At 36.9% G+C, this 17,846-nt stretch overlaps 1 protein-coding gene across 6 annotated transcripts in view; it reads right to left on the reverse strand.

The window, feature by feature from the left end:
- Positions 1-497: 497 nt before the first annotated feature.
- LOC150080772 (transcription cofactor vestigial-like protein 4) overlaps positions 498-17,846 on the reverse strand; it is a 128,694-nt gene continuing 111,345 nt past the window's right edge. For all 6 annotated transcript variants that reach the window (XM_090381125.1, XM_090381127.1, XM_090381126.1 and 3 more), the window contains exons 4-5: positions 15,895-15,996; positions 498-745 (exon numbers count right to left, since the gene is read on the reverse strand). In XM_090381125.1, coding sequence (XP_090237251.1) covers positions 591-745; positions 15,895-15,996 — 257 coding nt within the window. In that variant the 3' untranslated portion in view covers positions 498-590. The remainder of the gene's footprint in view (positions 746-15,894; positions 15,997-17,846) is intronic.

The following is a 17,846-nucleotide window of genomic DNA, read 5'->3' on the forward strand; positions in this document are numbered from 1 at the left end:
CATAACATAAGAGGTACTTTCCTAAGCTCCCACACAGAATTCAAATACAAGTAAATTGCAAGTATTTGAAAAAGGGTTTAAAAAATTTAACAGCAAACATTTTCTTAAAAGATGTCACAGAATGTTTTATTTCTATGAAATAACAGAATATTATTAATAAACAGCCCATAAACCAGCTCTTCCCCTTCTGTTTTGCTCACATTTATAAAAAGGGACAGTAAGTTTTTCTACAAAGGCATAAATTTACAAAGTATTTTTCAAAGATATTCCAATTTCTACAGCTAAAAACAAAATAAATTTACAGTATTTGTAGCTGGAAATATGTACAATTGCAGCATTTGGAACTACTTATATTTAGCTAAGGCACACCCTGGCACCTTCCACATCACATTATCCAAAAGTTTCTGCCACATTCGCCAGTTCCTAGCTTCAGAATGATTAGTCAAAATATACAGAATAATAATAATAATAAAAAAAAAAAAACACTTTGCTGATTTTGCAGTTCCCCCCCCATACTTCAGTTTTAACCTTATGGGCAAAGTTCATGATACTACCTCCACACGAAACAAGCATTTAATGCAATGACCACTTCATGTGGATACCATTCCTGGAGAATGTTGAAGAAATGTAGATGACTGTGTCTGTGATGATACTTTGTTAGCAGAAGTTGCATCCTTTCCGCCAGGTTTAGGTTGTTGCAGCCGTAGCCAAGTTTCACCAAGGGCTTTTGCAAAATGATCATCAACTGCAAAACAATAAAATCATTAAACATTCATCGTCAACTGCAAAACAAAAATAAGTTCCCCCCCCCCTATAACAACCTTCTTTTGTTGTGTGCTAAAAATCTTTTTTAATATTATATTTAAATATATGCTGTAAAGAACATTTAGAATATCTGAGTGGCATCGTGATGCTACAGTTTAAAAAAAATATTTGGGAACCCCTGACCTGTGTTACATTACAAATATCTAGGCAGATTTTGAATTGTAAGTAATTCTAAAAGTTACTATTGGAAATTAAGGTGTTACATAAAATTATTATAGTGCAGGGTTTTTAAAATTAAAGTATTCTTATGTAGAGGGCTCTGAAGCGAGTTCTAAGGCTCATATTATACAAAAAAGAATGCGCTCACCATTTATTGGGAAAAAAAAATTAGTTACAAAATTTGTCGCTATATGGCGCTGTGGCAATACAAATCACTTGAACAGTGCTACAATTGTTCAATGTATTCTCATTTTGGTCAACAACAGTTTCCACTCAAAGAACAGGATTTTCTACAGCAGAACATAACATGTCAACTGGAATAGCCAGCACATGGTGTCCAATGCTATCCTTCAGATCTGCCGGCGTTTGACATGCTTCCCGATACACCTGGTTCTTCAAAAGACCCCACAACCAGAATTCACATGGGGTGAGGTTCGGTGATCGGGGTGGCCAAGATGTCTGGAAACAACGGCTCATGACCCATTCATCTGTAAAGTGTTACCTCAGCAATCTTTGGACACAATGGTGGATGTGGGGTGGTGCACCATTTTGCATGAATATGGTATCCTGAAGGCACCCACACTTTTGCAGCTCTGGTATTGCAAAATTTGCCAACATTTCATATCATCGTTGTCCAGTGACAGAACAGGTGTGGGGTCAAGTCGGTGTTATCTGTTCAAAAAAATATGGCCCAATCATGAATGTGGACATAAATGCACACCACACTATCACTTTTGGAGAATGCAATGGGACCTCTTGGATAATTCGAGGGTTTTCTGTTGCCCAAATGCGACAGTTATGCATATTTGCTTGTTTATTTAAGCAGAAGTGGGGCTTCATCACTCCAAACGATGTGATATCCACTGTCATTCATGCCAGAAACTGAAGTGCATATGTGAAACGAATATCTGCACCACCATGCTTTAGCTGCTGTAGCATGTGCATCTTGTAAGGATAATACCGCAACACCTAATGCATCACTAGCCTTACAGTGGAATACGGCATGCCCACTTCACGAGAAACAGCTGGCACACTTGCATTACCACATGGAGATGGACTTGAAAAATCCATGACAGTCATAGCCACATCTTCAACATGAGTCCACTCGTTTTCGACCTCTACCTGGTTGAATACCAAGATGTCCTGTCGCTTCAAATTTTGCAGATAGCACAAACAGTCATAGGTCCACGCCTTATGCACTTCTGACGCTGGAATTCTCTGATAGCCGCAGCTGCATTGTTGCTGTTCTGATAGTACAGCTTCACTAATAGTGCCTTTTCCTGCAACGTTGTTGGCACTGCTGCTGTAGTGCAGGCAAACATCTACTGTATGATTTTGAAGAGATCATACAGTAGATGATCTCTGTATCATCTACTGTATGATCTACTGTTACACACCATACAGTGACAAATTTTGTAACTAATTTTTTTTCCCCAATAAATGACGAGCGCATTCTTTATTGTACCTGTTGTCCAAATTTCTCTTCAGTATGAGCCTTAGAACTTGCTCCAGAGCCCTCTACATAGGGATACTTTAATTTTAACAAGACAGGATTACAGAAGCAAAACACTACTTTTCCACAGTCTCAATACTTTGCATTATGGGCTCAATAATGACACTACTACTTGTATATACCATGAATTGTTCCTAAACTCTACCTTGTAGGGACTTTTTTTTTTTAGATTAAATGTTGGTTTCTACCTCCCTCCCTAAACTGAGGTCCTACAGTGTATAAAATTTATAAAGAGCAATTTTCCTATAAGTGAAGTATCTTTGCAGTGATACACTACTCAGGCACATACAAAATAGCAAATGTTTCTGACTAGGTTATGAAAAAATTGCCAATTTTCTGGAAAACCAGGTAAGAAAGGACTTTCCACAGATAAATATATTTTAAATTGAAGTCTTGTAATTAAATAATAAGTTCATTCTTACAAATAATAGCAAAATCTCGTAAAGCAAAGATTTAAAGCCTGAGCAGAAGTTGAAGGTAAAAAAAAATAAATAATAAATAAATAAGTGCTTGAAGATCTGAAATCACAGCATCCCCCCCCACACACAATTTTCTCTCCCACGATTCTCAGTAAGTGAACAAAGCCACATCACCTTTAGTTGACTTTTCTGCAAGCTAAGCAGAAAGACCAAATATATGCAGTGTTAAAAAAAATTAAATCTGGATGGCACCTTTTGTCATTGACAACTCGTGAATGACATACCCTTCAAGTTCAGAAAACCTGTGCTCCTCTTCCATATCATTTTTTAACTCCACTGCAAACAATAACATAAACAATGAAAACATAATATAAAAACATTAAGAATAGAATAAATACTAAATAGGCTATGCGTGCTCAAATAACTTGGAGGGGTGCACATGAATGCGAGATTGTACAGACATTCATTCACTAGATAGGGCACTTATTGTTGGTGCACAAGGCATATATGGGATTGCAGCCAGCATTTGTCATGCTTCAAAACTATTGACTAAAATAGGGTGTAGCTTTGTACCTCTGCAGTGAGTTAAGACTTTTGGACAGCTGGATACATTTAGCGATTCTAACCAATCGGTGGTGGTGGCAGTGCCAAAATTTGTTGATCACCTCACAATCGCGCCTGGGGTTGAGGTCATGATGAGTTGACCAAAAATGCTTGGAGCCATTCCAGCTCAGAGGAAATCAGACGCACTGAGGATTCCAGAGTAAAAGCTGACCTAACCAATTGTGGATGCCCAGGCAGGCTGTGTATTAGACAGGTGCCTGCTACAAGCACAAGAGCTTGCAACTCACCCGCGGCCCTCGTCCCCCCGCGACAGTGTGCCTACTGCCTATATTCCTTATTATCCAGACACCTCAGATCAGAATTCTAAGATCCTGCATGAGTGGTGCATGAAATGCATACAACTCCCTGGTAGGAGCTTACGATCTCTGGTCTCGAGCATAATAACACCTATTGCCCCTCTCTTATGCAGCGCAATTTATACCGCATAACTTTCCACAATTGCAGCAGTTGCTATATAGGAGAGAGCTCCAGGCATCTTTAGGACCATCTCGTGGAACACGATAGGTCAACCCACCTGGGTGACAACACTGAGCACTCCACAATTGCAGAATATTTTTGCAGGAAAGGAAGGGACCCATTCGCTTCCAACTCTAAAGTGAACTGTATAAAGGGAGATAAGGAGTTGAGGTACTCCAAAAGGGCTGCATCTGAGCCATGGGGGATGATGGTGAAAATATCATCAACATATCTGCACCACATAGTAATTGGTACCAGTGGGTTCAGGAATATGTGTTCCTCTAACTCCTCCACTGCAATGTTAGCAACGACGGAGCTGACAGGGGCATCCATAACCGTACCACATATCTGTTTGTACAGAGAATCACCAAATGCAATGACACCACCTGACAAACACAGGTTAAGGTGAATAAAATATTTGTTATTATTATTAGCAGTACTAGAAAATTATGCGAGGACGCAATCTTATACATAAAAAAAAAAAAACATCATTTGTCAAACCTTCCCCCCCTCCCTAAAAATATGTTATATTTTATTTTGTTGCTATTTTGGTTTTTTTAGGAGCATTACCAACTAAAGCCATATTGCTCCAGGGATATGTGCGGTGGTCATTCCCTGACCTTTCCGCATCCTCCGTATTTGGTGGTCATGGGCTCGAACCCGTCTACTAAAAATATGTCTCATTCTTCCTAAAATTTATTCAAACTACCCACTTACCCAAAACCAGGTGGTAGTTTTTTCCAACAATCAATCTCTGGCTGAAAGCAAATTTTTGCCTGTCTAGAATAGAGAAACAGAACATTACATCAAGTTTACTCAATCCATTTAAATCCTTACACACTTCAGTCAAGTGCTCCTCACAAGTGTCTAGTTTCCAAGGACTGCATTTCATAAAATCAGTCTTTTATTATAAGAGTACCCTTTCATGTTCTTGACTAATCTGGCTATTTCAAGGTCCTCGAAATAACTTAACACCCAACCTTCAAATTTGCAGTTCTTCAATTCGGTGGTTTCAATATCTGGGTTTTTTTTTTTACTGTTCTCTTCACAATGTTCTATGCAGCAAAATGTCCTTAATTTCTTCAGTTGTTGCTACATGGTCATCCTCATCATGTTCCTCATCTCCTCCCCTGCCATGCTCACTCGAATTCCTGCAGCTCCACTGTTGTCAACTCCCTTTCATGGTACTCAATTCCTCCACACTCTCTACATCAACCTCAAGGGCCAAGGACTTACCAAGAGTAATAATTTCTGGCTCTAGAACACCTTCATATCCTTCAAAATCATGGAATACTGATGGCCACAAGTTCTTCCATGTTGCATTGGGGAACCGAACAGAAACTCCATTCCAAGAATTGACAATGATTTTTACACAGTCTAAGACTGTGTGGTAGATGACTCTCATCAACCGGTGAAATACCACCACTTTGCTTATTGGAGGCTTCAAGTGGTGGAACCCATGTTTAGTCTCTAGAACTAAGTTCCGGCCAACCCTTCCCTATCTCTTCCATCATGCAGTATGATTGATGATTTTTGAGGTTATGATGAATGTCGTGGCGAGATCCAATATTCCTTACATTTCGAGGGTACAGCTCTAAAACGGTGTTCGCAGGCCGGCCGCTAGTTAGTACACCGGACTGAACCTATTGGTAACTCTCTAGGAAGCTTCCGGATCAGCTAGTGTATAATCTTGCTACCTCTACTCTGCCAGATAGTGACTGGAGGGAGTCCGAGTAGTGTGTATGCGGGGAGCATTGTCGAGGCCACGTTACGTCAAGGATCTGGGTATATTCTTACCACATGTACGCCATATCCAAAAATTTCATTACTTCATACAGCATGTCCCACCCACTTTTTCTTACTATTGAATACACCATGAATTGTAAAAATAATAGAGCAAGCTTATCTGCAAAAAGATCTAAACCTCCCAAGGACTTCCTAATTCATTTCACAAATATACGTGGTCTCAATTCTAATCTCAACGATGTCCATTTCCACTTGCAGTCTTCCAAACCCCATGTACTTTTTCTGACTGAATCTCAGTTATCAGTTGATTCAACTACTGCTCATCTCAGATGTCCAAATTATTTGCTGTACGATGCCTTTCGCCTCAAAGGTGGTACTTGTGCATATGTCCGTTCTGATAAAATTCATCTGAGATGATTGTGTAAAATTCATCTGTTGTCTCTACCGTTCTCACAACTCCACTAATCACTTGGCGCTCTTTGACTTCCTCTCTTTGCAACTTGACTTTCTCCAGTCCAACTTTCCTAACAGTGAGGTAATTTTCCTTGGTGATTTTAACGTTCACAACTCGAGCTGGCTTCCGTTTTCTAGTCACACCGACCCAGCAGGTCGAGATGCTGAGGCTTTTGCAATTACTAATGACCTAGCACAGATTGTTCATTTACCTACAAGAATACCGGACAATCCTAATCATACAGCCAATACGCTTGATCTTTTTCTCACAAACAACCCTTCTAAGTACAAGGTTGAAGTGAGAGGTCCTTTAGGCACTTCAGATCACAACTTGGTGATTGTCTCTTCTCCAATGGAACCTTTATCTCATACCTATTCCCAACCTCGTATTGTTTGGCATTACAAGAATGCAAAATGGGATGACCTGCGAGACTTCTTTTCCTTGGTCTGATTACTGTTTCAAAACTTCTGATGTCAACGTTTGCTCAGATCGTGTCAGTGAAATTATTCTTGCAGGAATGGAATCCTTTATCCCACACTCCACTTTAAAATCTCGCCCTTTATCTAAACCTTGGTTTTCCAATAAATGTGCTAAGGCTGTCCAAGAGAAGAACATTGCATATCGTAATTGGCTTGTTTCTAATTCTTCAGTTGCCGACCGGGCTAGCCGAGTGGGTAAAGTACCTACCCGGAAACCCAAAGGTCGCGGGTTCGATTCCCGCCTCGGGCTTGGATCAAAGTACTGCAAAAACCTTGGGAGGTGCAATATGGCCACAGAAGCCGATGCGCCAACAACTACCAAAAAAAAAAAAAAAAAAAAATTCTTCAGTTTCATTTTCTGCCTACACCAAAGCTCGCAACAATTGTAAAGCAGTTATTAATCAGTCCAAACTAGAGTTTGAACAGGCTAAGAGTAGAAAACTTGCTTCTTGCCCTAATGGTAGCCAAGCATTCTGGTCTCTTGCCAAAGCTATTGGCCGCAACTTTTGCCCATGTCTGCTCCCACCTCTGTCCAAACCAGATGGTTCTGTTGTCACTTCAGCCAAGGATAAAGCTGACCTGCTAGCATCCCATTTTTCTTCGAGCTCATGTATTAATGATCTTGGTAAAACACCTCCCACCATTCCTAACACGCTCCATTCAATGCCTCCTGTGGTCTTCCGTCAAAAGGATATCAGAAGGATTTTGATGAATCTTGATGCTAAGAAAGCTCCAGGTCCTGATGGTATTTCTCCACTTGTTCTCAAAACCTGTGCTCCTGAACTTACTCCTATTCTTTGCCGCCTTTTTTCACTTTCTTATTCCAAAGGTGTTTTTCCTTCTGCTTGGAAATTTGCTCATATCCAGCCAGTTCCTAAAAAGGGTGACAAATCCCTCCCATCCAATTATCGTCCCATTGCAATTACTTCTACTCTTTCTAAAGTAATGGAGAAATCAATTAACCGCCAACTCTTAAACTACCTAGAAACCTTCCGTCTGATCAACGATCGCCAGTATGGATTCCGTCAGTGTCGATCCACTGGTGATATTCTTGCTTATGTTACCCATTTATGGACTAATTCAATGGAAAGGTTCGGTGAAACACAAGTAGTTGCTCTTGACATCTCAAAGGCTTTTGATCGTGTTTGGCATAAAGGTCTTCTAAACAAGCTTCCATCTTATGGTTTGCCAACTGTTTTTACTAATTGGTTATCCAGTTTTCTCTCTGATCGCTCACTGAGGGTGATGGTAGATGGCTCTCTGTCTTCTAACTTCTCCACTAATGCCGGTGTCCCCCAAGGTTCAGTTCTTTCCCCCACACTTTTCCTCTTGTATATCAATGACCTTCTTCCATTGACTGGAAATCCTATCCATAGTTTTGCCGATGATAGCACACTGCATTCAACTTTCCATTTTGAGAAACCTTGTCCTGCTCAATCAGCTTCAACTTCTCGAAAATCTGCTGCCAATTCCTTAAATGCCGATCTTCAGGTAATTCTCCAGTGGGGCAAAGACAACTTAGTTGATTTCAACCCTTCTAAAACTCAATTTTGTCTTATATTTCACAAAAAGGATTCTTCTGCTCCTATGCTTATCTTTAGTGACACTCCGATTTCTAGGCAAAATGATATATCTCTTTTGGAGATTACCCTGACTTCTAATCTCTCTTGGCACAAGCACATTACAAATATTGCTTCCTCTGCATCTAAAAAACTTGGTTTTCTCTTTCGCTCTCGGCGTTACTTTTCTCCCAAACAGCTGCTCACTGTGTATAAATCGCAAATCCACCCTGCCATGGAATATTGTTCCCACATCTGGGGTGGTGCCCCCAAAACCTCTCTCAGGCTTCTTGATTCCATTCAGAAGAGGGCAGTTAGGTTAATTAATGATGCATCTCTAACAGAGTCTCTCCACTCACTTTCTCATAGATGTACTGTTTCTGCTGCATGCCTCTTCTACAGATACTTCCATGGGCACTGTTCTTCTGAATTGGCTTCTATAATTCCTGCTCTCTCTTTCAAAACAGTCCGAACACGTGCCGCCACCAGCCAACATCCATTTACTGTCCAACTTCAAACCCACAGAACCAACTTTTCATCTTCCTCATTTATTCATTCAACTGCCGTTTTCTGGAAAAACCTTCCTTCATACGTATTTCCTGAAAATTACAATCTACAGAAGTTCAAGTCCAATATCAACAAATATCTTCTTTCGTCTTCAACCTTCAACCCAAGCACGGTACTAAGTACTATAGGTTATAATACCTCTCGTGTTTGGGGTTCTCATAAAAAAAAAAAAAAAAAAAAGATGTTAAACCTGGTCTTCCAGAATTCCTTTAAGGGGATGCCTCTGTCTCCTGAAGTCTCTTCAAAGCACTTAGCATTTTTTTGTAAACGTTTTTAAAGTTGGCAATCACTTGCTGATCACAGCAGAGGGATGAAGCAGAGTAGTGATATTGGGTGGAAGAAATTTGACATTAACAAATGTCAAATTACTCCTCCAGAGATCGGGCAAGTTCGGGATCCAAAACTAACGATGCCTTTAAAGAAAGTTTGTTCTTTTCTAAGTAACTTTTGACTGAAAGACAAAACACTTCAAATACCCATTCATTGAAGAGGTGTTGTTATACTGCCACCCAGGCCTTGTTATACTGCCAGAAGCCACCCAACCTGCCTTTGATAACTTTTTGCTGTTTAAATACTCTTGGAGTTTGAGTGGTAAACCAACATTGACTCAAGTTTAAAATCTCCAGAGGCACTGGACCCGAATAGCAGAGTAAGTCTATCCCTCGTAGGCCCAGGAAATGAGGTGCCTTCTTTTATGATGTTTGCCTGGGTATTCTTTTTCAAAAGAGTCCTGTTTCATCTGTATTAAAGACCTGTTGAGGAAGATAACCCTGTCAGATTTATCGCTTTAATAATTTTAAAATTTTCTTTTCATTTCACTATGGTAGAAATTGTTCACTGGAAAAAACCACATTCACACACCAATGAACTAATTTTAGCACCATGGTTTTTTTTTTTTTTTACTATTTCTTTTTTAATTTTAAATGAAACCGTCTTCTTTAGGGGCCATATTATCAGTTTACACAATGTTGTACACGAATTCAATATAGTAAATTTATGTCAAATAAACACAACACAAAAAAACACTTCAACTAAAGCACATATGGACGGCCCGTGGGCCATATCCGGCCCTCTACTTCTTTTGATCCGGCCCTAATCTATTTCAGCGAAGTTTGTCTGATTCATGGTGGGAGAAAACATGGTGTGTTCTACTAACTCACATTAAGCTGACATCATATGACTTGCGCAAAACACACCATGTTTTCTCCCACGAAGGTCTCTTTCTCACTTTGACTAGCAGCGTGTGTGAACGTGTTACGTGTCAGTTCGGTGCCTGCGTTCATGTTGTTCTGTTCAGTGCCTGCGGTGTAGAAGACAGTTCGTTTGACAGTTCTGAATATCACTTATAAATTTGGGACAATGTCAGAGGTTATGTCAAAAAAAAGAAAAGTAGAAGCAGAGAATCGTCAATTTCAAAACAACTGGATGGGGGATTATTATTTTATTCCGAATAAAGGATTTCCTGTATATTTGCTGTGTAAGGAATCCATATCTGCCAACAAAGAATACAACTTGAAGAGACACTTTACTTTGAGACATGTGGATCACCAAAAAATTGGACAACTACAAAAAGATGAAATACAGAAGTTGAAGAAGAACTTGGATACCCAGCAGCAAATGTTCAACAAGCAAAGAACACAGCACTGTCAAAGCCAGCTTTGTGGTAAGCAAAAAAATCGCTAAGCATTCTAGGTGAAGGAGAATTTATCGAAGAATGTCTGCTGGATATTGCAAGTAAATGTCCTGAAAAGAAAAAAGACTTTGAGAATCTTCATTTGTCGAGATGTACTGTTGACCGACGGATAGAAATTATGGCTGACGATATCAAAAAAAGTTTAAAGGAGAAGACTGCTAGATTGAAAGCATTTTCAATTGCTTTGGATGATGGCACCGATGCCTCCGATACAGCACACTAGCAATATTTCTTCGAGGAGTTGATGCAGATTTCAACATCACAGAAGAATTATTGGCGCTTCAGCCGTTAAAAGGAACAACTACCAGTGAAGATATATTTGAAACAGTCAACACAGTCTTCGAGAGATTTGGCCTTAAATGGAGTTCACTATCTGGCATATGCACTGATGGAGCCCCTGCAATGGTTGGTGAACAGAAGGGATTTATTGGAATAGTTCATGAAAGAGCAATAGAACTACAGGTCCATCAGGAAAATTTGACAAATTTTCACTGCATTTATCCACCAACAAAATCTGTGTGCAAAATCGATTAAATTCACAAATGTTATGGGAGTTGTAGTAGCCAGTATTAACTTTATTATGTCACGTGCACTTAATCACCGCCAATTTGAGTATTTGGCAGGCCTATTTTCAGATTATGAAGTCTTATTATTTTGAAGTGAGGTGGTTGAGTAAAGGTAAAATGTTAAAACGATTTTATGATCTGAGATCAAGACATTGCAGATTTTATGGACATAAAAGGAAACACAATTAACCAAGTAAAAGATGATGAGTGGGTGTGTGATTTAGCATTTCTTGTAGATGTCACTGGATACCTAAACGAACTGAATCTCAAATTGCAAAAACAAGGACAATTGGTTCGCGAACTGCATGGACATGTCAAAGCTTTTTGTAATAAACTGAGATTGTTGGAAAGTCAGATAAGATTGTTATCATTTTCCTACTCTAGCAACTCAAAAATATCCCTTATAATTGTTATGGAGAAGAACTGAAGGCACTAATAGAGCAATTTGATACAAGGTTTGCCGACTTCCAAAACAAAGACTTCACATTCGCTGTATTTGCTCGTCCGATGGATGCTGATGTAAATAATGTGCCAGAAAACTTACAGATGGAACTTATTGAGCTTCAGACAGATTTAGTGCTAAAATCTGCACTTTTTATGCTAAAATCACAATTTTAACAACATTGCTTTGATGGATTTTTATAAATTTTATTTGGTGGAAGAAAAATATAAAAATTTACGCGCCTTTTCAAGAAAAATCATTTGTCTTTTCGGCAGCACATATACGTGTGAACAGTTTTTTTCAAGGATGAAATACAATAAATCAAAAATTTTAACAAGAATAACGGACGAAAACCTCAAAATTCGATGCGATTATCCTTAAGTAAGTAATATTAACGTCAATATTGATAGTCTCGTAGTTCAAGTACAAGGCCAATCTTCACATTAAATTGTTATGTCGTTCATTATATTATAAAAAAATGAAATATGAAGTAGCAACTTGTTTTAATTCATTTAATATTAATTTATTTTATTTAATAATTTGGTCCGGCAACCTTTCCGAACTAGGAAAGGTTGCCCATGCCTGAACTAAAAGATACAAAAACAAAACACATAGCCAACACCTTTACAAATGCTGCTACTGGCTTAGAGGAAGCAACACGTGGTCCGGTTGGAGACTATCGTAAGCCCAACGTAAAGTGAAACAAATAGGCGCCGGTTAAAATGATCACTGGTTAGTATAATTAGCCACTTTATAGAATCAAATTTCAAAAAACCAATTCAAATCATTAAATGCACTATACTTTTATTGTTATCACATTGATTCTTATAACCGAATATACTGTTATGGTCGGTTATAAGAATCAATTTTGAATGCCTTTGTGATATTTTTTCTGGAAGTCACTACAATAAAACAATAAAAACAATTTGCAGTTTCTGGTTTATTAGAATTTTCTGTTACTGCAATCTATTAAAAATAGGTAGTAAACTCTATCTTATTGCATTTTCAATAATGCTAATAGCTGGAATTCTGTGGGTTTTTAAGTTATTATGGTGAAATGTGTTTCCCCTTCCACGAAATCTTCAATCATATAAAAAAAACAAATAAATTTTCAGAATCCGTTCCTATTTTTTAAGCTTCGTAAACTTGTTACTCCACCACTTATCATGTTAGTTTCAATTTGTGCATGCCATGTTCTTTGTTATTAATTGCTTATATTTTTTACTGTTTTAAATTTTACAACAAAAAAAAAAAAAAAAAAAGTCAGCGAACAAAAATATTAATTAAGCTATGTACGTAAGTGTAAATTCATTTTGCATCCTTTAGTTGATTTATTTTATTTTGCTAACCTGTGGAAAATATTCTTCCGGTTTTCACACATTTAATTTTTTTAATAGGTAAGGTAATAAAGTGTAAATTTGTACTTTATATCTTTAATTTATAGCCTGTGGATAATACTCCTCCTCAGACAGAGAAACAGCTAAACAAATTTTAATTGAAAATTTGACATGAGAGAAGTGTGTCAAGATGGTGCAAAAAAAATTTTGAATCAAGATCCAAGAATGAGAAGACTTCAAGTTTGCGAAGATGTTTTGAAAAAACTGAACAAGATCCAATCTTTCTGAGTATTGTAATTACTTGCGCTGAAAGTTGGCTATTCCAGAACAATCCAGAAATAAAAGATCCTCAATGCAATGGAAGACAAAAAAATCCACAAGACAAAAAAAAAAAAATGTCAAAATCAAAAATGAGAACAGTGATTTTTGTTTTTAATATTAAAGGAATTATTATTGCTGAATACATCCCTACACTTTTTTCTCTGTAAATAACCACTCTTATGCCACCATATGATTTTTTTTTAAATATTTGTAAAATAACAAGAAGTTTACCTCAATATATTACGTAGAACATTTCTGTATGATACTCTCCAGAAATTAAAACAAAAAAATCTAGTCCCTTTTCAAAAAACTTACATTAGAGTAACAAATTAGTTTATTTAGCATATTAACTAAATGTACTATACAATTAAGTAACGTTTTGGGAACCTTGCTGGTTCCCCATTATCAGACCATACTGTACTACTAAAGGACAGACAAACATTCAACAATTAATTATTAATGAGTTAAATTTAATTTGGTTATTTTAACACTAAAATTTTCCAATTCGCAAATTATTTTTATGCTTAAATTTTTTTACAAGTTATTTTAAAGCTGCAATTTTATACTTTGTGAATTAGAATAAAGTTCCCAAAACATTATCTAATTCTATAGCATTTAGTCAATAGGCTAAATAAACTTAAACTCGTGGTATTAGAGTTGTTATTTAGAGATAAAAATTTCACAAATACATGACACCAAATCAGATTGACACTCAAACACACTACATAAAAGTTCTGACAAGGCTGTATGCAAAAATTTGAAGGAAGAGACCTGAATTGTGGAAGGAGGGTTGGATGCTCCATCAAGACAATGCACTGTTTGCCAGTTTCTGGCCAAAAAAAAAAAAAAAAAACAAATCCCTGTGTGCACATGCCCCAGACCTAGCCCCTTTTGAATTTTTTCCCTTCCCTAAACTGAAAAGTACACTTTTCAGTTTAGGGAAGGGAATGCATTTTAAGTCCATTGAAGACATTCAGATAAAAACAACTGAAGTGTTAAAAGAACTTACAGAAGATGACTTCTAGAAATGTTTCTCTGCTTGGAAGAGATGTATGGAATAATGTGTGCAATCCCAAGGCAATTTATTTTGAAGGGGATAACTTTAAGGTACGAAATGTTTCGTTATAGCTATTTAATAGAGAATTATATAAACAGATTTTCGTGCATAAAGTTCGTAAAAATTCTCTATAAAATGTTACAATTCTTCCAGTCCTATGCATATATCATATTAGTATTGGCAAATGATGCAAGAAAGTAAGCTATAGTAAGAAAGAAAGCATCACAAAAAAAAAAAAGAAAGAAAGAAACACATACCAACTGCCCATGCACTTCCACAAAACCCAAATGGAAATTTGTTCCAGTAGTTAAACTACCTCCTGGTTGAAGTCAAATTTCCACGTGTCTATCCTGCAACCATTCTTCCTCAATCTGAATTTATATCTCCTCCTACATGCAGCCTGAGCAAAAGGGAAAAGATTCTATCAGCATTGAGCTTGCTCAATGCATTCAATTTCCATAATCACCTCAATCAGATCTAATCGCAAGTGCATAGTCTCCAGAAATTGAAATTTCCAGAACTGAAGCTTTTCTTAGTAAGAGTACCCATTTATTCCCCTTCACTAATCTAAATGTCCTTTTTTGCACCCATTCCAATAGATCAAAATCCTCCTAAAATGAGACTTCCACACACACACACACACACACACACACACACACACACACACACACACACACACACACACACACACACACACACACACACACACACACACACACACACACAGTACTCAAGATGTGACCTAACTGGCAAAATTCCTGTATATCATTAACAATTACCCTGACTGCACAATTAGCCCCCTCTCTCCAGTCTCTCTTTCTCAATATGGAAAAAACAATGGGCCCAGTGCAGAACTCCACTAATAACCTGAATCCAAGAACAGCATGCTCACTGATAACCACTGTCCTCTTCCACTTTATCCACAGCAGTAACTTGGCTTAATTATTATACTGCTCCAATAATGCTTAATTACTATAGTGCTCCAATTTATACAAGTCTTTTATGTGGAACATTATCAAAGGCTTCTTAAAATCTAAGTATGTAATGTCAAAATTATTTAAATTTATTTTTTGCATCAAGTTCCTTTGTTACTGTGTCATAGTATCCAGTCAGATTGGCCAGACAAAATCACTCCTTAACAAATCCACATGACTGCAGTATAATTGCATTATTTTCCCTGGAACAGAGGTCAAGCTAACGTTTCTGTAATTACTCACTTTACCCTTTGAGAATTAGGGATACATTTGCACAGGGACATCCCCAAATCAAAGGATGCCCTCATAATTATAGCTAAAGGTTTTCTTACTTCTTTTGCTGCATCCATTAATACAACTGGATAGATTTCACCAACTCAAGTACCTTTTAGCTTCAATATGTCATCCATTACAGCCTTGAACATGCAACAGCAACACAGACTCCTTTCTTCATGTGAAGATGGAAAAAAATGAGTGCAATTTAGACTGATTATTTTGGGACCTTAACACTAGGAGGAAGGAGGTTAAAACTGAGAGCATGGTTGTAATTAAATAAACATGGGGGGGGGAGACACGCATAGAAACTTTTTTTTTTTTTCACATAGCCTTCCCTAAGCCTGTTAGTCAGGCCCAGAGAAAATAAATATCATCAAATAGGGAACTTAAATGAAATATATGGAAAATATTTAATTTCATACCATACCTGTTATGGAAACACTGGCTGTTGAAGTGGAATTAAAAATACCTGGATAATCTTTCCCAAGCGACCTTCTAAAATGTTCATCAATTACAGGATCACACATTCCTGAAAAGAATCATTTTATTAATAATTGACTGTCTGGTAACCATTTTAAGAGGGGGGAAAATCAGGAGTGAATGAAAAATGAAATAAATATAAATGTAATAAGATTTTTTTTTTTTTTTTTTTTTGCAAAAAAAAAAAAAAAAAAAAAAAGTATCTATCAACCACTTTTGGCAGCACAGGTGAAGTTTCAACTGTTGAAATTTAAGGATTAAATTTTTAAAAAAATTAAATTTTATTCCCTTAGTTTGGATTATGCTTCATACCTAACTTGGACCAAGGGCATAAATGCCATGCTTTTTTGTGACAGTACACAATGGTACAGCATACTGGCACCTTTATTAAGAGTGATGCGTGACATTTGGATGCAGTACATTTCAAAATTTGTAATATTCAATAAATTTTTTTCACATGTCTATCTACTATTCAAATAAGCTTAAAGTTATTTAACTAACTTTCCATTTTCAATGTCTATTGCTAAGATATTTGCTATATAAAACTTTATAACCATTTTTAGAATTTTAAATTACTCAGTCAGAATTCTGTTTAACAGAACTCCTTTATATCGAATTTTTTTGAATTCCCCTTGGTGATTGCATTTAAAATAGTTTCCCATGAGCAAAGAAAAATCTCATATAACGAACGGATTAGGAGAGACTTAACTGAGTACGCACTGTTCACACTTCTGGCTTTCAGGCAATTAGTGCTGCTGCTAAGCAAGAATTAAGAGAGCTAAAGGGATTATCATTCTGCAATTTAGTGGTACTCATTAAACCTATCCGACCACCTGTCCCACGTGTCGACAGTTGTGCTGTTTAACAGCGAGCAGATCAAGAGGTATTCCTGATGCGAAAATGGGCTCTAGTCAAACTTCTGCTGTAGGTGGCCTGTTTGAGAATTAGAAGAGAATGATTTTCTTTTACCCTGACAAATAATCATCTGTTTTGTGGAAGTGCATCATCCACAATTTTCCATAAATTTTCCCCATCTCTGTTTACATGGTCACAGTACCTGAATGACTCCGACATTTTGGACAGTTCAAAAAAAAAAAAAATAATAATAATAAAAATATTCAGAACTAGTGACAATATCAGTGACGAGAAAAGGAAAATGAGGACAATGAAGGTATTAAAACCTTCTAAACATGAAATGTTGGCAGCTTTTGAAACTTCGTCAAAGCCTGCAGTGTGAAGAAAACATTCCTGAAAATACAAGGTATGTTAAAACAAATGCAGACATTTTTTAAATGATTGATGTACACTAAAATTCCGTGTACAAAAGATAACCAAATATTTTACAAAATAATTCTTAAGTGTACTAATATTATATGCTTCATGTATATATGAAAAAATGTACTTATTATGTTATGTATTAATAACTTGTTCAAAAATTTATTTATTTCCACTTATTTCTAATTTATTTACCATCTTTTACTGCATTTCTGAATGTTGAAGTATTTTTCACTGTTGAAAAGGTCAATTTCTTTATAATGAAATTTTTGTTTAACAAATTTTTTCCAAGTTAACAATCGATTTCATTATATAGAGGTCCGACTGTAGATTTGTTTTATTAGGGTTTATCCCACTTTCGCAAGTGTTCTGCTAATCTAAAAAGTAACACTCAATTCAGTAAACTTGTGTACCTTTTTCTTGATTCCTCCCTCTTTTGAAATACCATTTCCTAAGGGCTCATATTGGTTACTTTTGTTACAATATAAAAGTTTGTTCAACGCAGATAACTTTGTACTTGTGGATTTCTAATTCAGATGCAACAGTTTTATTTAACTGCCAATGAGGTAAAGTAGTAATGAGATTGTGAGTGAATTAGTATTAAAAAAAAAGTCTTGAACCACA

This window comes from Mastigoproctus giganteus, chromosome 9 (assembly GCF_048544385.1).
Source record: "Mastigoproctus giganteus isolate SK-2022 chromosome 9, ASM4854438v1, whole genome shotgun sequence".
Classification (NCBI taxonomy): Eukaryota; Metazoa; Arthropoda; class Arachnida; order Uropygi; family Thelyphonidae; genus Mastigoproctus; species Mastigoproctus giganteus.